Here is a 24,317-nt window from a genome sequence, read left to right on the forward strand (position 1 = left end):
GCATGTTGGCACACAAACATGTTGCAGTGTCTCCCATCAAAAACCAAAACCAAAACCAAAACGAAATTTAAAACAAAAAGTTTCTTAAACTCCAGATCTCTCTATACACCCTATTACAGTAATACTCTACTGAGGAATTATTTATATTGGCTCCTATATTTGTTGAAGTATAATTTACTTAGTGTGAAATGGACTGATCTTAAATGTACGATTAAATACCTTTTGATAAATGTATACAGTATGTAGATTATTATCTGCAGCCCAGATAGTTCCCATTGTACCTCTTCTAGACACAAAGACAATTATTGTAATTTTTATCACCTTAGGTTTAGCAGAGCCTTCTCTTGAACTTTATATTGATGAAATGACATAATTTGTGTATTTTGGTTTCTTTTCCTCCATATGGAGATTGAACCATGTTATTGAATTTAACTGTAGTGTGTGCATTTGTATTATTGAGTAATATTCTAGCCTATGTATTTACTACTTTTGCATATTGATTCACATATGGAATGCCATTTGGATTTTTTCAGCATTCTAAATTTTTTTCTATTATGTGTTAGGCTGCTATGGGCATTTATGCATGAGGTTTTTTTTCTCTATCAAATGATGTACATTTTTCTTCTGTTACAAGTTTTGAAATGAAATTTATAACAGAAAAGAATGATTTCTAACAACTCTGACTTTGCCTTGGGATCAATTTCTTGAGTATCTTTAAAATTATTACAAAACACACATAAATTAAAGTTTAGCAACTTAGCAATTTTTAAGTGTATACTTCAGTGCCTTAAGTATCATCCATGTTTCTGTCTGGTAAAACTATGATTCTGCACCCATTAACCAATGACTCCCCATTTCTCCTGACCCCCTAACCCCTAGAGACTACCATTTCCTTTGTCTCTATGGATTTGACTAAGTACCTTATATAAATGCAGTCATACAGTACTGACCCTTTTGTCACTGATTTATGTTACTTGGCATAATTTCCTCAAGCTTCAGAATTTCCTCCTTTTTTAAGACCAAATAATTCATTGATAGAGCTCATATATTGTTTATCTCTTGGTGGACACTTGGGTTGCTGGCTGGTGTGAGTTAATGCTCTGTGAACATGAGTGTACAGACATCTCTTTAGATCCTGCTGCCATTTCTTTGGACTATGTACCTGCAATTGGAATTGCTAGATTCCCAATTTCTTTTGAACTCTGTCCATTGAGTTGTGGGTGTCCTCTGTCATCCAGCAACTGTTCCTGTTGAAGTCATCAGAGTCCTTCACATTCTTAAATACAATGTTCAATGTTTAGCTGTAATCTGAAATTATTAGGAATACTTATCACAATGTTTCTCTCCTTATCTATGATTTCCTTCATTTGGCTTCCTCTGGGACACTAAGCTCTCTGGGACTCATTTTACTTTGCTACCTGTTTCTTAGTCTCCCCTGCTGGTTTTCCAAATTTTTAACTGAGGCCTATTCTTGATCTACACTTATTCTCAAGGTAAATTTATACATTCTCTTGGTTTTGAAGACTGTTTCTCCATTGATGATTCCAAAGTTCATATATCTACTCCATAGCTTTCTTGCGTACGTACTTTTGACTCAAACACCTACTCAACACCTCTGTTGAATATCTAATAGGAATCTTAACTTACCATGTTCAAGGTAAGGCCCTCTAACAAATATTCTCCCTCTAGACTTGACTCATGTGCATGAAAGTCAACTCAAATGTTACCTTCCTGGAAAGTCCTTACAGCAAAAGCTAAGTTGCCCTCTAGTTTTGTGAAGCTACTCCATTCATCAACAATAATGTTATTGTGTAATGTATGTTTGTTTATTTTCTACCTAGCTATAATGTAAACTTCTTAAGGTTAAAGGTTTAGTCTAGTTCACTGCTGTGTACTCACCACCTAAGGTTATGTTGCAGTTCAGTAGGCACTCAACAAATAGTTGTTAGATTAATCATTTCTTTAAAACTCTTCCATAATATAGACTTTTACTTAGTTTATATATATTTTAATTTCAGTATTGAAGGTACCTCATTAAATTTTGCAATTGAAAATGCTGCTATACATTTGTATTTCTATAAGAAACAGTTTACCTCTCAAAAATTTAATGATTCTGATATTTAGATTTGCTATAGTTTTAGCGAATTTAGCCATCATCCTTTCTGATTTGACTGTATTGCTAGCACATTTTTTTAAAAGATTATTTATTTGAAAGTCAGAGTTACGCAGAGAGAGTAGAGGCAGAGAGAGAGAGAGGTCTTCCATCACCTGGTTCACTACCTAATTGGCCGCAACGGCTTGGAACTGTGCCAATCCGAAGCCAGGAGCCAGGAGCCAGGAGCCAGGAGCCAGGAGCCAGGAGCCAGGAGCTTCTTCTGAGTCTCCCACGCAGGTGCAAGGGCCTATGTTCTTGGGCCATCTTCTACTGCTTTCCCAGGCCATAGCAGAAAGCTGGATTGGAAGTGGAGCAGCCGGGTCTCGAACGGGTGCCCATATGGGATGCTGATGTTTCAGGCCAGCGCGTTAACCTGCACAGCCCTTGCTAGGCACATTTAATGGAAGTTTTAACTGGGTTAAAATAGAGTGCTATACACCTAATACATAACTAAAAGAATATTAAATCTAAAATCCCGACTTGGCACAGTGCTGTTATTGTTATATCATACTACTTACTGCTTTTTTATTTGACACAATAGTTGACAATAAATTAAGGAAATTGAAACTATCCAGAAATATTTAAAATATAAATAAATGCTAATAGTCCTTGAGTTTGAAGTTTGAGAGCTATAAAGGGCGTTTGAATTATTGGTGTCCACTATTAATGATCTTAAAAAAGGATTTGAGTAGGAGCTGTGAGTCAGCATTTCTTGGGAATCCTACGTTGTGTTGGATTCATTTTAAAGGCAATGGAACCGAATAGTATGGCATAAGTAGCTAGGTCTTGACCTAGACATAAAGGTTCAGTTTTTTCTAGATAGATGGAAAATAAGAGGAAGGAAATTACACCCAGGATAAATGATATGTGACTTGGCTGGAAAGCAGACAAGAATGACAATGTGTAAAGAGACTGAAGAGCTGGTTCGCCACAAAACTATACAGAAACCAGGATTCAGACCCTGAATGTTCTTGAAGAATTTCTCTAAGGTTTTAAGACAGAATGTTCTTTGAATTGAAATAATATTCCATGATAGTTGTCAAAACCCAATAAGAAACTGTTTAAAAATTTGAGAGATTTGAATATCAATCTTACCCTTCACTAACTATTTGATTTTTAGCAAGCGACTTCACCTTTCCATATGTCTTTTCTCATTTGTAAAATGGGTTAATAGGCATAACAATAGTCTATATCTCAAAAGCTATTGAGGATGACGACTTAATGCTCACAAAGTATTCAGCATTGTGTTGGGGATGTAGAAAGGAGACAATCAGTTGTGTATTTCTGTCAACACATTTTCTTACAACCTGAAGAATTCACATGCACCTAAGAGTATATTGATAGAAAGATGAAACTCACAACTTCCAAATATATTATTTTTAAAAGAAATCTCCATCAGTTTATGCTGTTTCTTGATGACAAAAGTAAGGTGTCGAGTTTAAATACAAAATATTAATTTGGCAAATGTAGATACTTTAATACAACTCAAATGGATTCTGAAGACCTCATAAAGCTCTCCTGGCATTCATCAAATTAACACGATCCTTGGGAAAGCTGCACTTGGGCATTCCATCATAGAAGAAGCATCTGTGATGGAATGGAGTCCACTTTTAGAATGTTTCTGCCGGTTATACAAACTTCCTAAGCATATTTTCCAGTTGGGGGTCATTTTCACCCACTTTAAATCCAAATGTGCTTGTATAACAAAATACATATGCTTACTCTGGAACTCCTACTTTGACATTCCAGTCTGCAAACACCTCTTTGGCTACTGTCATTAAAAGTCTGCTGTGGGTAAATACTTGGCTTAGAATCATATTCTGAAACTGATTTTCAGTAGTACTACCTTGTATTATAAAAACAGTGCCCCAAACTTAACAGTAAATTTGTTAAAATATTAGCCAATACATTAGGCATAATGCAGTGAAATGAATATTAATAGTCCTGTCATATTTTTATGTGAAATTATACTTTTCATTGAATTTTCATTTAAAATTATAAATTTAGAGTAAAGTTTTGATCATTTCTCCAAGAGACTGAAGCTCTTGAAACAAGAACTAAAAGTGTAGAACTAATTCCTCTGTTCGGAATTACGTTTATTTTTATTCTTCTTAAATAAAAACTCAGTTCTGAATAGCTAATCATATTTGAAAAATATTATTTAAACCTGATCACTCATTTGACATGTCCCATTATTTTATTGCAGATATCATCAGGGGTTTCCACTAAATCATTAGTACTGCAATTAATGTTTAGGGATTGATCCAATGAGTGGCAGTGTATGCCATGATTTAGTCTGAGATTTGAGCCAAAGTGTGCATTTGAAATCTTAGTTCTTCCACTTCTAGCTTGTATGACTGTGGGAAAATTCTCAATCATTGTGTCCCTTTTTATCTGAAAGAGGTACAATAATCATTCTTACCTGATAGGTGCTGTGATGATTAAATGAGATTAAATATGTGAAGCCCCCACCAACAGTCAATAAGTGCTCACTAAATGTTGTGGATGTTTCTATTATTTTATTCCAGCCACCTTTTAACGTTTCTTATTAGTTTTGCTCACATACAATTTTCTACTCATTTAATCTCTTTTCTAGTATTATCTTAATTATTTTATTGTTAATAGACTTGACTACATTAATATAGGTAACCATGTCATCATATGGGGACTTTAAATGTCATTTTAAACCATTAATGCACTTAAAAACTCTTAATTAAGAGTTTAGTCTACTTGTCCATGTCAAATATGAGAAGTCTTCAGAACATTCATAGAAACACCATATCATGAGAAAACTGTACACAGATCACAAAATTTTTTGCACCGAGGTAAACATACTTTTTCACTTCATTTCATTTTTCCATGAACTCTTTGAAGTGCCCTCATGGAATACAGCGCCTTGTCATTCAACAGGTGTCTGCAGGGCAGCACCATGAACACTGCTTGGGAGCTTGTTAGAGGCAGGGTCTCAGGTCCCATTCCAGTCCTGCTGAAACAGAGCCTGCCTTGCAACCGAAATCCCAGGTGATTCCCATGTCCATTACAGTTGAGGAGGTGTCATTCGATTGCACGTTTCTGTTGTTTATTGGCCAGCACAAATGCAGAAGAGCTTCTCTGACTTTTTGCTAGTGTCACCCAGCTGGATTATCTTTATTATTCCATGGTAAGGGGATAGGGAGAGGGGTGGGAATAATGGTGGGAGCTCTGAGAGGAAGTGAAAGGATCAGTGGAACTCTGAGCCTCTTGACATACACATTTGGACCCCATCTCTCCAAGCAGGGTGGCTTTCTCATGCTATGGGTCATTCCCTATCTGTGCCAAAATAAAGAAAATCAGGGATCTTAGCCATTTACACTGTAGACTGAAGCTGGAGTATGACAGCAAGGTATTCATTTCACTTGTAACAAAAATTCCATTTTTTTTTTCTCTGGATTTGGGGTCCTGTTTGGCACCATCCTAGGTACAGGTTCAACTCATTCTTCAATTTATGCATACATCTTTAAAGTTACATTTTAGCATTGCAGAGATTTGGAAGGCAAATGTAAACTTACCCATAATCATTTTCCCAGTGATAAACATCGCTGATGCTGTGATGCAGTTCCATCCAGTGTTGTTTTTGTATTTTCTTTCTTTTGAGTATGTTTCTGAGAATACTTTTAAAAAATCATACTTTGAGAATCATCAGTCAAAAAGAGTGCCTTTTAAGAAAGTGTATTTGCATTTTTTGAGGCAAATAGTTTATTATTTGAAACAGATTGTGCCATGTAAATTTATAGAGGAATCTAAAAGAACTCAAAAATGACCCACAGATAATGCTGTTTAGTTTTTATGTGTTGTCTCATGATTTATTAAGAAGTTGTTCATCCGTACACTAATATAACACATATATCTGAATCCTACCTTGCAGCTGTTTCATTAATATTGATATGAGATTAAGTATTGCTTGCCTCATAGTTGAATCCTAACAGTTGAATATGAGTAGTAGTCTCAGCTTTTTGAGAACTTCTACATTCTGATGATATAGAAGCAGGTAATTGGAGAAACAAATGTGAGAAAGCGAAACATTTATGCATTCAGTTTCCCAAAATGATACCATTGTTAAACTTTGTTTTACACCTATCTTTTAAGGTTTGTCTTGAATGTGGGGAAGATTATTGTTCAGGATGCTTTGCTAAAATTCACCAGAAGGGGGCACTGAAGCTCCACCGAACAACTCTTCTGCAGGTATGACTTTTCTAAAATGCTATACTTGCCAAGTGTTTATAAAATGTTTAAACATAAAGACATTTAAAACATGTTTAATGATCTAGAATCCAGGATGGTTTATAATAATTTCTAAAATTCTATTATATGTACAATCTTGACATATATCTTAAAATCACTTTACTGATCACTAATCTGGATATCTGGATTCTATTTGGCTATTTAGACTGTGGTTTTTATTTATTTATTTATTTATTTATTTTGGACCGGCAGAGTTAGACAGTGAGAGAGAGAAAGGTCTTCCTTTTTCTGCTGTTTCACCCCCCCCCCCCAATGGCCGCCATGGCCGGCGTGCTGCGCCTATCCAAAGCCAGGGGCCAGTGTTTTAATATAAGTTACTGAAACATTTTGCCTGATTACTGTCTTTAGATTACGCATTCTATCTATGAGCTTGACATTTAAGAACTATATGGTTTTTTCATCTATTGTGGTTTTAAATGAATATGTGGTTTAAGTATTTTTATCTAGTTTATAAATAGAAATTTTCATGTTTTCTTCTAATGTTTATTTTAAAAATTTGTTTGTTAGTTATCCTGGCTCATTGTCATTTAAATAAGCTTGCACCTCAGGTTTCTGCATTTCCTTCTACATTTCAGTACCCTGTACTCATTCTTATATAGTCACTTTTTTTTTTTTTAATGACTAAGCTCAAACCGTGTCAGATTGCTTTAAAATTCTAATAGTTAAACAAGAAATAGAATAGGGACGAGGCATTACACATGTTTCATCTAATGACGCCTTGATTCATCATAGATTTCATTCATGTTGGAGGAATTTGCTTAACAAATATTTATCAAGTGCCTTCTAGGAAAGCAGGTGGCCTGTTCTGAGAGGGCAGTGGCAGATTCATAATGCCAGGACCCTGTCCTTTACGACCTGGAGATGAAAGTGAGAACCAAAGACCTTGTGGAGTGGGTTATGGGTTTTAATATTGACTGGTAGCCATAGGGCAGGAGGTGATCAGATCTGTATTTTGAAAGACTCCTGGTCACTGTTATATGTGACAGCAATACAAATATTGGTAGCTCTCAAAGGTTCTCATGACCTGAGTTACAGTAACTGCAAAACAGAAAATAGACCTGACTCATATTAACCTAAGTCAGTTTTGAGTGGCCATTCAATGATTAGAGCAGAAATAATGGAGGGAAAACAAAAAGATAACCTGCCACTTTCCTCCCTTGGGCTGTGATAATCAGACAGTTCTAATAAAATAAAAATAAAATTAAATTAAAAATGAAGTACAGTAAAAAATTATAAAGAAAATAAAATACAGGATTGCTTGTATATAAATAATATAGAATTTAACAAAAGGGACTGCATTTTAAGAGTAAACAGTAAAATTATCCCACTATGAAGTCGTATTAGGAATTTTATCATTCAGTGGTTTGTTCAACACATTCACTTAAACTTCTTATTTATCCATTTATTTGAGAGGTAGAGTTACAGACAGTGAGAGGAGAGACAGAGATAAAGATCTTCCATCCATTGGTTCACTCCCCAGATGGCTGCAATGGCAGGAGCTGTGCCGATCTAAAACCAGGAGCCAGGAGCTTCTGGGTCTCCCACTTGGGTGCAGGGGCCCACAGACTTGGGCCATCTTCCACGGCCTTCCCAGGCAACAGCAGAGAGCCAGACTGAAAGAGGAGCAGCCAGGACTAGAATAGGCACCCACATGGGATGCTGGCGCCACAGGCGGAGGATTAAGCTACTGTGCCATGGCACCGGCCCCCCCATTCATTTAAATTTAACATAGATCCAGCTGATATTGAAGATATAGAGAATAAGATATGGGCCTTTCTCAGGTTTCAAGATTCACCCAGATTTTGTTTTCTTTTTCTTTCTGTCTTTCCCTCCCCCTTCCCAACCATTCCCACCTCCTTCCCTCTCTCTCTTTCTCCCCCACCCCAAACACATACACACATACACACACACACACACAATTTCTAAGAACAGTTAGGCTTTGCCATATAGAGCTTATTGTTATCCATACCCATAAAGGCAACTTGACATAGAATATGTTTTCCTTCTTTCTTTCTTTTTAAGATTTATTTTGTTTATTTGAAAGGCAGAGTTTCAGAGAGAGAGAGAGGCAGAGAGGGAGATCCTTCATCCACTGGTTCACTCCCAAAATGTTTGCAACAGCCAGGTCTGGGCTGGAGTGAAGCAAGTAGCCTGGAACAACTTGGGGTCTCTCACATGGGTGGCAGGGGCCATCCTCTGTGCCTTGGCAAGGAGCTGGATCTGAAGTGGAGTAGCCAGGACTTGAAACACTGTGCTACAATGCCAGCCCCTGGAGTGTGTTTTCTAAACATTGACCATTCATGTTGCATATTACTATCATTAAAGTAGATATATCCCATATCTTAACATAGAAGAGTAGGCTCTCTGTAAACTAGAATCTTATAAAATTCTAAATATAGAATTAATTGAGGAAGTAGGAATATATTTATTGTGTAAATATATTTTATAATAAATTTGTATGCTATTATTTCTTGTGTATAACTTCCTTTAGGTTACATGAAATTTGGACAAAACCTTTTTGGCAATCTATAAAGTATTCTTTTATTTTTTATATATAATTGACTAATTGTGCATATTTATGATGCTTCATTTACGTATCACCTCTATCACATTGCCACTTTCATTTTCTTTTTTCTCCCTTTTATTTCTCTCTCTGTGTGTGTGTGTGTGTGTGTGTGTGTGTGTGTGATAATATTTAAGATTCTGCTAGCATCATATTTTCTAATTTTGATTTTAGGGGTGGGAAGGTTGGTGAGGCATAAAGAGTAAAACTATTTAAGTCACTACCGAATCTCAAACTATAGAAGACAATGTCTCTACAAGTTAGTGTAAATGAATTTCATAGCATATCGAGGGGCCATGGATCTTGATAGATCCTTTCTAATTCAAGGGTTCTTTTCTGTATGTAAAGTTAAGATTGAAGAATGAGAAAGAACCACACCCTCCCATGTACATCTTACTCCTTTGTATTGCTCTCAGATCTGCAGAGACCAAAGTTGTCACTTGGTGCTCTGAGCGGTGGAGTCCTGGGTCATGCATTGCCTCCTATTGAAGGGAAATCCTGAGGCTGAAACTTAGCAAAAAGCATGTGCAGCCTACCTGTACTGGAAGCTAAACGCACACTCCTGTTAAGGTCTTCTTATAAAACATCATTTCACCTACTGAAGTTGCTAAGGAATGAGAGACTTTGAGAGAGACATTTTCCATCCAGATAACTGAATTAAATCTTTCAATTTATTTGTTAAACAAAATTTTATTTATTTTTTTAAAAATATTTGCTTATTTATTTGAAAGGGTTACAGAGAAAGAGGGAGAGACACAGAGACGCAGAGAGAGATCTTCTGTCCACTGATCCACTCCTGAAATGGCCTCCAGGTCTCTCATGTGGGTGCAGGGGCCCAAGCACTTGGCCCAGCCTCTGCTGCTTTCCCAGGCCATTATAAGGGAGCTGGATGGGAAGTAGAGCAGCTGGGACTTGAGCTGGCATCGGCTTTACACACTATGGCACAACACCAGCCCCTATACAAAAACTTTAAATGAAAAAGATGTCTCCCCCCACCCCACCACCAGATTCCACATGTAAATGAGGTCAAGCAGAATCTTTGTGTTTCTGCTTGGCTTATTTTTGTTTGTTTTTTTTTTCATAGTATGCATTCCCATGAATTTTTTGAAGAACTCTAGTATTTGTATATCAAAATTTTATGTTATATACCTTAAATATATAATAATCAACAGATGCACAGATGGATAATATTTTTTGAAGGAAAAATTTTCAAAACTTGTTACATACTCCCTCCCATCTTAGTAAGCAGAGCACAGTGAGAGTAGTCTCACTGATAGTGACTAATGTCCATTCTTATGACCACCTGCTGTTAGAACACTTAGAAAGAGGCCTTGAAAGGCTGATGTCGTCTATAACTGTACATCTTGCTCTAAGGGATTTGCTCTTCTGGTTAGTGCTTCATTTTTCTCCTGTATCTTTCTCTGCCATCTAGTCTTGGCTTTAATCACTCATCCTTTAACTAGCTGCCATTTTCTTATTTCTAACCTCTAATGTTCTTTTTTTCCCTCAGTCATCTTGCTTTTTTCTTCCTTTTTTTTTTTTGCACCATTTCCCCCTAACTTTCTCAGTAAATTAAGATTCTTATTGTTGTTGAGCCTTGTCCTGGAAGGCTGTTTGCTCAGTAAGAATGTATACCCTTTTCTGTTTAATTTCATTAGCCGGTCATATAGCAATTTGAGCTTTTTTAATTATCGAGCTCTGTTAACTCATATTAATTCATATGTAAAAGTTAAGGCTCATATTTGATGAATAAATATTAAGCATTTGAATTTTAAAAACAATCAAAAATTCTAGGCAAATGGTTGTTATACTTTATTTTCTTTAACTTATTATATTGTTTCTGGTTATTATAAAGTATAGCCAGATTGTATAGTTATAAACCATTTCAGCTTATGTTCTATAGCCCAGAGAGCCTAGTGATTCATAGACAGTAGGAGCCATTTTGTACCAGTATGTTTTATTTTACTTCGGAGGTATATCCCAGAAAACCTTGAAGACCAACTGGTACTATTTAATATTGGCTAACACTATAATTTCAAAAGGACGTTCTTTTTATTTATGATTGGTTCATACTTTGCATTGATTAAAAACAATTCAAATTTCTTTTCTCCAATCTCCATTAAATGGTTAATTATCTGCAAAAGAAAAGATAAATATATGAGTGGAATTACCAAGGATGAAAATTTTAGTTCTACTCTGAGGAAGACTATCAACATTAAGGGTTGAAATGGGAGTTTTCTTCAAATAAAAAAGTAAAATCTTATTACATGAGCCATTCCTATTTCCTATTAGCAACATATGACCAGACAAAAGAACAAAGCTAATCAGACAGAATTAAAGATGTGGGGCAACAAACAAAGGGCATTCTGTTGCGAAGTGTGACATGTGTAAGGGATATTAGATTAAGTAAGTGACTGATGATAGTTAAGCATGTTTTCTTAATTTGAATGAGATTTTCTTATCTGGAAAGGAGAAACCTTGAAAAGGATGTAGTTAACTGAGATTCAATATCCATATTTCTTGGTATGAAGCATTTGTGTATGCAGCCCCTTTACTGTCTCTAAAGAAATATATCCCTATAAAAATGTGGATATAAGTGGGAGTATCTTTGTGCCTGAACATATTTACATGAAAATAATCACTGTGCAGAACCCCAGGTACTGTCAGAACACTATTTATGCTTACCAAATTTGTTGTAGATTTCTTAAAGTTGACGATGACCAATATCAGCTTTCATGCTCACACTCTGATTGTTTTGTTAATCTTCAGACAAATCCAATGTTTTGAAATCCTAGCTAGCCATTTTGGGAAACATCACATGTACGTGGATGATGTTAGTAGGACCAGGCTTAAACACTGCACATATGCATATTGTAGGTGTGACGTTGTCCCACCTAAATCCTCATCTTTAGATCTGAGATTCTCATTCCTTACTGCATGGAGAAGTTGCCTGCTGATGGGTCAGAGTTGAAACTCTGCCTCAGTAATTTCACTTTCCCAAAGGGGATTGCTGTTGTTTCTTAAGTTACACTCCCTTCCTGGAGTTAGCCTGTGTCCAATTTGTAATCTAGCAGAGGATTCAAATCCCAGCAGCCCTCTTACCTCAATCTGGAACAACCCGGATGGGCCGTGATAGCTCCTCTGTGATTGACAATTACATTGAAATTTACCTTTTCTTGGCTTGGTCCTCCTTCTTTGCTTACCCCTGGATGTTCTCAGAACACTGTTTGCTAAGTCTCAAGCAGACCAATAATGACATTGATTTGCAAAGAAATCTATTCACAACAGTATGGAATTCAGAGTGAAATTGTATTTAATTGCTGGCCTAATTTTAGAGTACAGAGTTTATGCAGGTTTAGTACATGACTTCTGTTTATTAGCTATTCAAATTCTGAACCAACTGAGCAACAGATATAAGATCAGAGGTGGAAATCAATGAATCAACTTTATTATTGAAACAATTGAGATTGGTGATTATGGCATGGATGTTAAGAAAAATTCAACTCCCTGATACTTCTTTGAATTAAATCCCACCCCTGGCCCTGTCCTTCCCTGCATTGCAGATGTTTCATTTGTTAGGGAAGATCCTAAACAAAAGATTACTCTATGTCTATGTTGCAAAGCTTCCCTCTCTGGGCAAGCAGCCTTGAAGACAGCACCCAGAAGGGACAGAATGGAGCATGCTCAGTTCCTTCACCTAGTGTCACCAATAAGATAGACCCAGCTTCCTGATGATGTACACCCTGAGGGGCATCCAGTGATGGTTCCAGTGCTTGGGTCCCTGAACCCCAATTTGGGAGAACCGAATTGAGATCTAGGATCCTTGCGTCAGCCTGATCCAGTCCTGGCTGATGTGGGCATTTGGGGAGTGAACAGAGGTTGGAGGATCTCACTCTGTGTCTCTCTGTCTCTCAAATAAAATGAAAATAAAGATTTAAAAAGAGAATTATGCGGATGGCAAGTAATTATTCACCCAAGAGAACTGTCATTACTTTACATGATTTTAAAGTTTTGGTTATATAAATATTCTGGAAAAATAGAAATTGAATATTTGTAAATATTAGTTAATATACACTTAGGAAAAATATTTAAATATGTATAAGCAATTGAATGTTTCCATTTAAAGCCTATTTCTTCAATGTGAAGACAATGCTTATTCCTCACCCTATAGGTTTGTGTTCACTGACCTCTAGTATGATTATCACTTTACATTTCCTCTGTTGAAGAATTTCCAAAGCTGTATTGCTATTGATTACTTACTCATTCCTGTTTTCTGATAAATTTTAAGAAGCACTGTTTCTATTTTGTTCATCACTCAATTCCAAATGCTTGTACCTGTCCTATATAACTTTTTATAAGCATGAAAATATAAATGAGTCCCTAGAGATAAAAATCAATTCCCTAACATAACTTAAAACTATAGTTTAGATTTCAAAATTAATTTTTCTCAGAATTTTGAAGGCCAAAGTGTCAATTGAAGAGCAGATAATTAAAAAAATACATGAACTGCCGATGTTTTACATTGGTGTGAAAGGTTAACAAAAGCTTTTCTTAAGTGTGAGAATATGACCTTTAGTTAACTTTCTAGCTCTGGGAAACAGATAAAAGTGGTAAAGTCAACTATGTTCCTAGACAACGTAGTTCTGATGAATATGATCTGTGCTTTGCAAATTACATATAAACAGGGAGTACGGTATATACAGTAAGCTGTATCTCGTTGAGTGCAGTGAGTTTTGTAATTGGCCCATCTATTGTGGGCTCTGGAGTCTGTGAACTGACTTTGCCAGATAATAAAGCTTCTAAGCTAGGTATACCTGTCACCTATCTGAACTGTACTTCTTTTTTTTTAAATTTTTTTGACAGGCAGAGTGGACAGTGAGAGAGACAGAGAGAAAGGTCTTCCTTTTTGCTGTTGGTTCACCCTCCAATGGCCACCGCGGCTGGCGCACTGCAGCTGGCGCACCGCGCTGATCCAATGGCAGGAGCCAGGTGCTTCTCCTGGTCTCCCATGGGGTGCAGGGCCCAAGCACCTGGGCCATCCTCCACTGCACTCCCTGGCCACAGCAGAGAGCTGGCCTGGAAGAGGGGCAACCGGGACAGAATCCGGCGCCCCGACCGGGACTAGAACCCGGTGTGCCGGCGCCGCAAGGTGGAAGATTAGCCTTGTGAGCTGCGGTGCTGGCCTGAACTGTACTTCTGTCTGAACTTTTGCAAGACTCCTGACAATGCTTGCCTGCTGCCAAACAGTTATCCCTGTCCTTATCTTTCTGAATAGACCGATACCAAGAATTGATTAAAGTCTTGAGAGACTGAAAGTTTATTTAATTCAGGCAGACTCCTTGGAGAGCTTTGCATTTAAGTTTTCAATTATTCAGAATTTCATAAAATAGAATGATGGGATACACACAAGATATATGAAAAATTCTTGTCATGGAGTCATGGACAAGATTTTTAAAAATAAAAATAATTTAGATACAATTTATATAAGTACAATTCATTTAAAATGTACAATTTAAATTTATTTTGGCATATTCACAGATATATATACATTACTACCATGATTTCTTTTATTTTTTAAAGTTTATTTATTTGGAAGGCACAGAGACAGGGAGAAAGGGATATTCAGAGACATCCTGTGTCTACTGGTTTACTTCCCAAATTCCCACAACAGCCAGAGCTGGGCCAGGCAGCATCCAAGAGCCAGGAATTTGATCCGAGTCTCCCATGTGGGTGGCAGAGACATCATTTGCTGCCTCCCAGGTTTTTTAGCAGGAAGGTGGATCAGAAGCACAAACCATGGGGTGGCTCTGTGGCATAGCAAGTAAAGCCTCAGCCTGCAGTTCCGGCATCCCATATGGGCGCCGGTTTGTGTCCTGGCTGCTCCTCTTCTGACCCAGCTCTCTGCTATGGCCTGGGAGGCAGTGGAGGATGGCCCAAGTCCTTGGGCCCCTGCACTCATGTGAGAGACCCAGAGGAAGCTCCTGCCTCCTGTCTTTGGATCAGCTCAGCTCCAGCCAGATGGAGGACCTCTCTCTCTCTGCCTGTCCTCTCTGTGTGGCTCTGATTTTCAAGTAAATGAATAAACCTTAAAAAAAAAAAAAAAAAAAAAAAAAAAAGAAGTACAAAGCAGGCCTTCTAATGTAGGTTCTTGGTGGCCCAATCAGCTGTTTTACAATGCTTATCACAACGCAATTAATTGTAGAAGACTTGTGGGGCTGGCACTGTGGCTCAATTGGCTAATCCTCTGCCTGAGGCGCCAGCATCCCATATGGGCACCGGGTTCTAGTCCCGGCTGCTCCTCTTCCAGTTCAGCTCTCTGCTGTGGCCCGGGATTGCATTGGAGGATGGCCCAAGTGCTTGGGCGCCTACACCCGTGTGGGAGACCAGGAGGAAGCACCTGGCTCCTGGCTTCAGATCGGCGCAGCACCAGCCCTGGCAGCCATTTGGGGGGTGAACCAACGGAAGGAAGACCTTTCTCTCTGTGTCTTTCTCTCACTGTCTAACTCTATCTGTCAAAAAAAAAATTGTAGAATACTTGTTTCACCTAAAAAAATAAATTTCCACAGGGCTGGCATTGTGGCACGGTGGACCGAGTTGCCAGCCACATGTGATGCCAGTATCCCACAGCACAATTGCCAGTTCAAGACCTGACTGCTTGGCTTCTGATCCAGCTTCCTGGTTAAAGCTCCTGGGAAGTCAGTGGAAGATGGCCCAAGTGCTTGGATACCAGCCATCCATGGGGGAGACCGGGGTAGAGTTCCTGGTGTCTGGCTTTGGCATGACCCAGACCTGGCTGTTGAGACCACTTGAGGAATCAGCGAAGTGTTGGAAAAATCAAAATGGTTTAGGGCATATAATGCAGAAATAAGTGACAGACAGAGTCATTGATACAGTAGAGAGGGTAACTGCAGTATAAGGATTTAATGCAGACATGGCCTGAATCGATCTCCAAATGAGAAGTGGGTATTTCTGTGCTGTTTAGGCTAAGGGAATCTTTAAAAGGAAACTCATATATGCAAGCTCAGAGCCTTGCATGGCTGTTGTGAGGACCAGATTAAATTACAACAGTGTGAACATATTCTGCTCATAGCAGGTGCTCCATACATTAGCTTTTATTAGTTAGGATGTAATATTAATAGAAATTCAGTCCTGTTCCTGCACCATTTGTGTTTAAAGCCTTGAAAACAGAGTGCTATTAATGAGCCTAAAGAATTAAATCAAATGTTGCTTTTGTTATTTAGGTTGTAATATTTTTTAAATGATTTTGAAGTAAAATTTATATACAGAACTACAAAAATATAGTATATGGATATATGTATACATGTGATATCATCATGATAATAAATATATTTGCTTCCTTCAGAAGTTAGTTTCCTAGCCCCTTGTGTTTTTTTTTTTTTGAGTGTATGTGTGTGTGTGTGTGTGTGTGTGTGTGATAAGAACTCTTAACGTGGACTTGGAAGATTTCATGCTAAGTGAAATAAGTAAATCACAGAAGAACTGCATGATTCCATTTAGGAGATATCTAAAAGTCAAGCCTCATTGAAGCAGAAAATAGAATACTGGTTACCAATGGAAGGGGTAAGGGAAAATGAGGAAATGTTATTCGACAGGTATAGGATTTAAGTTAACAAGATGAGTAAGTTCTTGAGATCTTCTGTACAACATAGTGCCTATAGTTAACAGTGCAGTATTGTACACTTAGCATTGCTTCCAAAAGCATTATAGTAGATTATATTTTTGAAGGTTATTTTTAAAAAGAACAACAAGAATAGTGAAGCAGGATGAGCACTTGGCTTACTGGTTAAGAAGCTGGCTAAGACTCCCACGATGAATATTGGAGTGCGTAATTCCAATTCCTGGCTCTGCTTCTGACTCCAGCTTCCTGTTAAGGTGGACCCTAGAAGACAGCAGCAGTGTCTCAAGTGACTGGATTCCTGCCACCCAAGTAGGAGTCCTGGATTAAATTTTGGCTGAGTTGGCCAAGCCCCTCCTATTGCAAGCACTGGGGAATGAACTAGTAGATGGGAGCTCTTACTTTTTCTTTGCTTCTCAAGTAAACTGTTACCATTTTTTTAAACAGTGAAATTTTAAAGCTAGATTTATCAAATATATTTTCTTTTTTTTAAAGATTTATTTTATTTATTTGAAAGAGTTACAGAGAGAGGTAGAAAGAGAAAGAGAGGTCTTCCATCTGCTGGTTCACTCCCAGATGGTCACAATGGCTGGAACTGCGCTAATCCGAAGCCAGGAGCCAAGATCTTCTTCTAGGTCTTCTACGTGGGTGCAGGGCCCAGAGACTTGGGCCATCTTCCACTGTTTTCCCAGGCCATAGCAGAGAGCTGGATCGGAAGAGGAGCACCCGGGACTATAACCAGCACCCATATGGGATGCCTGTGCTTTAGGCCAGAGCTTTAACCCACTGCACCACAGCGCCGGCCCCTCAAATATATTTTCAAAATTTTTATATATTTGTTTTCATTTTATTTGGGAGGGAGAGGGAGAGGGAGAGGGAGAGATAGAGATAGAGATAGAGAGAGAGAGAGAGAGAGAGAGAGAGAGAGAGATATCTTCCATCTACTGTTTCACTTCCCAAATGCCTGCAATAGCCAAGGCTGAGCCAGGCTGAAGCCAGAAGCTCAGAACTCAATCCTTTTCACCACACCTTGGTGGCAGGGATTCAAGGTAGCCATCATCTGCTACCTCCCAGAATACACATTAGCAAGAAGCTGGTTGGAAAGCAAAGTAGTCAGTATTCCAAACAGTTCCCTCCATTTCAGATGCAGGTGGCCCAAGTTGTGACTTACCATTGTGCCGAGTGTCTGCCCCAAAGATATATTTTAAAGTAAAGACTTTCTCCTTCTCCAAAGTAGAGGATAATATAATCTTAAATTTTTTTGGGTGGGGGGGAAATTTAAATATCATTAGTCTAGCCAGATGTCTGAACATTTAATCACAGTAATGCTGGATGTTTGATGAACCTTTATAGTTTGTAGATGTTATCTACGTTATTTCTTGATTTTGTTATGGATTCTGGAAGTTTTTATGGTAGCTTTATTTGTTGCATTTTTTTCCATTGGTCATTATGGGATAAAAATAGTGATAGAGCAGCAACACAACACTTCAAAACCACATATGATGAATTATTAATTACTGTTTGTTAGTGAGTTTATTGTGCTACCTCTGTTATTCAAATCATTGCATATAAAATCACTTGTTTCTAATGTAGCTCAAATATGAGTAATTGCTGAAAACAGCTAACTCATCTGGATTCATTATACATGTAATATTCATGAAAGTAATAGTGAGTACTTGCTAAGATAATTAATACAGTGCATAATTATATGGCATCAAAACTGCAAATAGCAAGATTACAGGTGTGAATTACCTGTTATTTTCTTGTTTCTGTTTTGGTTCACTTTTAAGATTACTTGTATTTTAGCATTATAATAATATTTGAAAGGCACAATTTATTTAGACTTAAATCACTTGTTATTTTTCTGGATACCAAGTGATAGTATAAATTTTTGACAATATGTTAATTTTTGAGTTATTATATTTATATGCGTTTACATTTAATCTTAAAATATTTTAACCAGAGCAGATTTATTTTATTTTATTATTTTCGCATTACTTTGTGACAATACTAAATATTGAATACAGATTAGTTTTGTTTGACACCTTTATCTAGTGAATAATAAATGGCATTTATAATCAAGGGCATATGTCCAGGTACTTGCCAATTCTTATTATCTTTTTAAGTTTCAAAGATAAATAATAATACATAAATCTTTGATTACTAAAACCTGATAGAAATCAGACCTATGAAGAAGTAAATCTAAGTGTCTTTTAAGTTCTGCTTAGAGTTATATGTGCTGAAATAAGCAATAAACTTCAGCTAAGAGAATTTCACATTTTCAGGCATTGATTTGTATTTAGCTTGCAATAAGTGTGATAAGTAGTATTTTTATGACATTGATATTTTTGTACGGCTCATACAGATATCATATCTGTTTTTAGAAATATGATGAATACAGCAGGATTTAAAGACATGATTTGGCTATGAGTTTCCCACTGCAATTTCTTTCCACCCTATAAATATTCTATTTTCTCTTGTTTCTTCTCATATTTATAAGGGGAACGTCTCCTCAATTTCGAGTTTTCTATGTGGAAATACCTGTCCTTTGCCTTGCCAACTAGCATGGTTAACTTTTTCTTTTGGCCTCACAGTAGATGAAACTTGTGATCAAATCATTTGTGGATATCTTTTTTTGAATTTTCATAGAGAATTCATAACTGGCTATAATAAAGCCCATTTTTGGAAAATAAATTAGCTTTGAGTACCTGTAAAGATGAATTCATCAGAAAAGCAAAATAATAGTTTTCTCTTTGAGGATATGTTTTAATATTGTAGAAGAATTGAAGATAATTTTTATCTTTTTCTTCCTTGTTTAATGAATGAGGAAGTTCAGATTTTTCTATTTTTATGGGTAAATTGCTTTTTCTTCGCAAAGATGTATATATATTTTTTGACAGGCAGAATGGACAGTGAGAGAGAGAGACAGAGAGAAAGGTCTTCCTTTGCCGTTGGTTCACCCTCCAATGGCCGCCGTGGCTAGCGCGCTGCGGCCGACGCACCGTGCTGATCTCAAGGCAGGAGCCAGGTGCTTCTCCTCGTCTCCCATGGGGTGCAGGGCCCAAGCACTTGGGCCATCCTCCACTGCACTCCCTGGCCACAGCAGGAGGCCTGGAAGAGGGGCAACTGGGACAGAATCCGGCGCCCTGACCGGGGCTAGAACTCCGTGTGCCGGCGCCGCAAGGCGGAGGATTAGCTTAGTGAGCCGCGGCTCAGGCCCGCAAAGATATTTCTACTACATGATAACTGAATAGGACTTTTGTGTCCTATTGTAGACCCATACTAATATAATAAATTTATCTACTTGTTGTAACTAGTATTTCTTCTTTACTTTGTAGTTCCCAACTCAGAGAGGTTTAGCCCGATTTCTTACTGTTAGTAACTGGATTCTTATATTACTATAATATAATGTGTTTCATGCTATGAATACATTAAGAAATACAAATATATTAACAAATATAAAACGATCTGTAAAGTTTTTCTTGGATAAACAAATCTTGAGCAAATGTTTTGATGACTTTTAGTAAAAAAAAGTTTCTTTTAGTAGAAATTAAGTATAATTCTTTCATATACATACATTATTGTCCTAATGCAATATATGATTATTGAAAAACTTTCCATTCTGGAAAATCACCCACCTAATGAACAGTGCTTAAGGAAAAATTATGGCTATGTGAAATCTCACTCAAATCATGTGACACTGTTGTAACTGGAGCCTTTCATTGCTTCAAAACAGTAATATTCTGGAAGAGAAAAACTAGATAATCAATAAAAGTCTAGAGTCATACTGACATCCTACTGACATCACGCTACATATACACACACATGCATGATGAGAGGTCTTCAAAAAGTTCATGACAATGTGTATATATTAGGAAAAAATGTGCATGAATTTAAAAATATTTTTGTGATAAATAAACTGTCAATCCATTTTCCACTAGCTTTTTGAAGACATTTTGTGCATTAAAAAATCACATTAATATATAACTTGATCCTGCTAAAAACATTTTGTGGTAAAGTATTCTAAGACTGAACCATATCCAAAAATCATTGCAACCAATGGGCTTGATGTTTTTGTGTTATGTTGTAATACATTTTTTTTCTTTTTGGGTATTCATTAGTGCATCTCTGTCTCTACCTCTGTATCTATTTGTCTAGAAAATTCAAATTAAATAAGAGAACTGAAGAGTTTAGAGTTTTTTTTTAAAATTTTTAATGCAAAATAGTAGTTGAAATATATGTAAAATTTTGTAATTGGAAAATCCATGAAAGTCAACTGTATGAGAGATGTTACTACTTTTTTTTTTCTCTTTGAATCTATTGAGATAACATAGATCTAAACTATGTGTGGATTTCTTTCACCTGAAACTTCTAGTCTTATAAGGAAGCATGGCTATGTCAACATAATGATCAATTTAATCAATATTTATTAGTGGATAGCCAGGGCTTTGGATGATGCTGGTTTAAATGAGTTTTGATAGGCTGATGCAACTATAGAGTATATGATTTTTCTAACTAAACTAAAACTTTTACTCTTGCACCTTAACTTCTACAAAGTGCCATCCATTCCAAAATGCTATAAAATATCAACCCTCTTTACTTTGATTAATGATACATTGTCAGAGTGATGAATTCTTTCAGAGTGTAATTTGAAAGATAATATCATCCTAGGGAGAAAAAAAAGTTCAGGTGAGAATTTAGAACAGTTACTAGATGAAATCCTACCATCACACTGTGTAGTGAAGGATGTGGGACAATCTGGAAATGCTGGCAGTAAATCACATTCTTTGGCTCTAGTTTTAGCTTCTATACTACAAAGAGAGATATTTACTGTGTGCCTTGAAGGCTGTTTTGGTTTGATTTAAAAACATTTTTAGCATGTATAACAGTTGCCAGGTAATTTTACATTTCTAGTTCTATTCTCTTGCTATTGCTATATATTTACTACTATTGTATTTAAATTTCATATTCAAAAGGTGAAAAGAAAATCATCTTTAAGTTGTTTTAAAATATTTTATTAAAATGTGATTCAGTGTTATTTTGTACAATTTGGGACATGCTCAAGCTGACTTGCTCCAAATGGTGGAGTTAGAAATGTGCCAGGGGATTCCAATACAATCCCATCAAGGTGGCATATATCAATGCCATCTCACTAGTCCAAGTGATCAATTTCAGTTCACAATTGATCACACTGATAGGTCTAAGAGTCAAAGGGATCACACAAACAAGACTAGTGTCTGCTAATACTAACTGATAGAATAAAAAAGGGAGAGAACGATCCAACATGGGAAGCAGGATACACAGCAGACTCATAGAATGGCAGATGTCCTAAATAGCACTCTGGCCTCAGAATCAGCCCTTAAGGCATTTGGATCTGGCTGAAGAGCCCATGAGAGTATTTTAGGCATGGAAAGCCAAGACACTCTGGAAAAAAAAAAAAAAAAAAAAAAGAGGACCTAAATGAAAGATCTCTGTGAGTGAGATCCCAGTAGAAAGAATGGGCCATCAAAGAAGGAGGTACCTTTCTCTGAAGGGAGGAGAGAACTTCCACTTTGACTATGACCTTGTCTAAATAAGATCCAAGTCAGAGAACTCAAGAGGCTTCCATAGCCTTGGAAACGCATGAATAGAGCCTTAGGGAGATTTCTGACACCATAAACAAGAGTGTCAAATTGTTAAGTCAACAACAGGAGTCACTGTGTACTTACTTCTCATGTGGGATCTGTCCTTAATGTGTTGCACAATGTGAAGTAATGCTATAACTAGTATTGAAGCAGTATTTTACACTTTGTGTTTCTGTGTAGGTGCAAACTGATGAATTCTTAATACATACTAAATCGATCTTCTGTATATAAAGATAATTGAAAATGAATCTTGATGTGAATGGAATGGGAGAGGGAGCGGGAGATGGGAGGGGTGCAGGTGGGAGGGAAGTTATGGGGGGAAAACCATTGTAATCCATAAACTGCACTTTGGAAATTATATTTACTAAATAATAATTTAAAAAATTCTTATCTATTTACATAACATTTATACATTTCATGCGGTACATTTTAGCATTTCAATATTTGCAGAGTAAAATCAAGTAATTAAGTATTTGCATTTCTTTATCATGACAGCCTAATAACTATTGTGTTATGGTGATTTACAGTCACCCCACTGTGCTGTGGAACCCAACTCTAAATTCTGGTAGCTTTTTCTAACCCCCTTATATCTCCCTGCCTGTACCCTTCCCAGTCTAATACTCTACATTCAGATCAACTGTATTATTAGTTTCCACATAAGTGTAAGAACATACGGTATTCTTCTTTTGTCTGTCTCATTTCACTTAACATACTACATTCCAGTTTCTTCCAGTTTGCTACAAGTGACAGAACTTTATACTTTTTATGGTCAAATAATATTCTATTGTTGTGTGTATGTTTATATATAGTGTTTTATTTATCCATTTATGCTTAGATGGACATCTTGGACAATTCTGTATCTTGCCTCTTGTGAGTACTGCTCTAAAAATCTTAGCAATGCAGCTCTCTTTTTGATATTTTTATTTTACTATCTGTGAGATGGCTGGGTCACAGGTAGATCATTTTTAATTTCTTGAGCAAATTCCATATTGCTCTCCAAAATGTATGTGCTATTTTCCACCAAAAGTGTATAATGGGTCTTTTTTCTCCACGCTGCCACCAGAATTTGTTATCTTTTGTCTTTTAGGTAATAACTGCTTTGAGTTAAGATTTCATTTATAATTTAGTTTGCGTTTCTTGATAGATATTGATAATGAACATATTTCATTTTATTTGCAGAATATTTGTATCTCTTCAGTCCTTTTGCCCATTTTTAAATTGAAATGAGTTTTTTGAGTTCCTGACTTGTTCGAGATATGAATGCCTTGCCAAACGAATGGTTTCCTGGATTCTCTCCCATTTTGTAGGGAATTCTAACCAATTTGTAGAATTTTGTCTCCTAGCCCTGTGAAGTGTTTCTCTTGCTGTGCAGAAATTTCCTAGTATTATATAATCTCATGTGTCCAATTTTGCTTTTGCTTCCTGTATTTTGGGGATCTTATTCAAAATGTTATTATCTACACCAATGTCTTGAAGTGTTTCACTTATGTTTTCTTAAGGAAATTCCATAGTTATGCGTCTTTGATCCATTTTGGGTTGATTTTTGTATAAGATGAGAGGAAGGGGTCAAGTTTCAATCTTCCACATCTGGATATCCAGTTTTCCCAATACAATTTATTGATAGGTTGTCCTTTCTCCAATGTATATTTTGGTTCCTTTGTTGAGACTGTTATCTACAGATGAATGCATTTATTTCTGAGATCTGCATACTATTCTACCCATGTGTGTGTCTATTTTTATGTTACAGATGTGTTGCTTATTACTATATCTCTCCCGTATGTCTTCTAATCATGTATTATATCTCTAGCTTTGTGCTTTTTGTTGAAGGTTGCTTTGGCTTTGGGTTTTTTTTTTGTTTTAAAGATTTATTATGTGAAAGTCAGACTTACACAGAGAGAGGAGAGGCAGAGAAAGAGAGAGGTCTTCCATCTGCTGGCTCACTCCCCAATTGAGCGCAACAGCTGGAGCTGTGCCGATCCGAAGCTTCTTCCATAGGTGCAGGACCCAAGGACCCTGGGCCATCCTCTACTACTTTCCCAGGCCATAACAGAGAGCTGG

The 24,317-nt window shown here is 36.9% G+C and overlaps 1 protein-coding gene across 5 annotated transcripts in view; it reads left to right on the forward strand.

The window, feature by feature from the left end:
• ZBBX (zinc finger B-box domain containing) overlaps positions 1 to 24,317 on the forward strand; it is a 164,559-nt gene that overhangs the window by 22,807 nt on the left and 117,435 nt on the right. For all 5 annotated transcript variants that reach the window (XR_016232581.1, XM_089331010.1, XM_089331011.1 and 2 more), the window contains exon 7: positions 6,281 to 6,376. Coding sequence is in view for 4 of the 5 variants with exons in the window: in XM_089331010.1 (XP_089187136.1) it covers positions 6,281 to 6,376 (96 nt within the window). In the remaining variant the exon portion in view is untranslated. The remainder of the gene's footprint in view (positions 1 to 6,280; positions 6,377 to 24,317) is intronic.

The sequence above is a fragment of the Oryctolagus cuniculus genome, chromosome 4 (assembly GCF_051225735.1).
Source record: "Oryctolagus cuniculus isolate XC-2025 breed Fujian yellow rabbit chromosome 4, ASM5122573v1, whole genome shotgun sequence".
In the NCBI taxonomy this organism is placed as follows: domain Eukaryota; kingdom Metazoa; phylum Chordata; class Mammalia; order Lagomorpha; family Leporidae; genus Oryctolagus; species Oryctolagus cuniculus.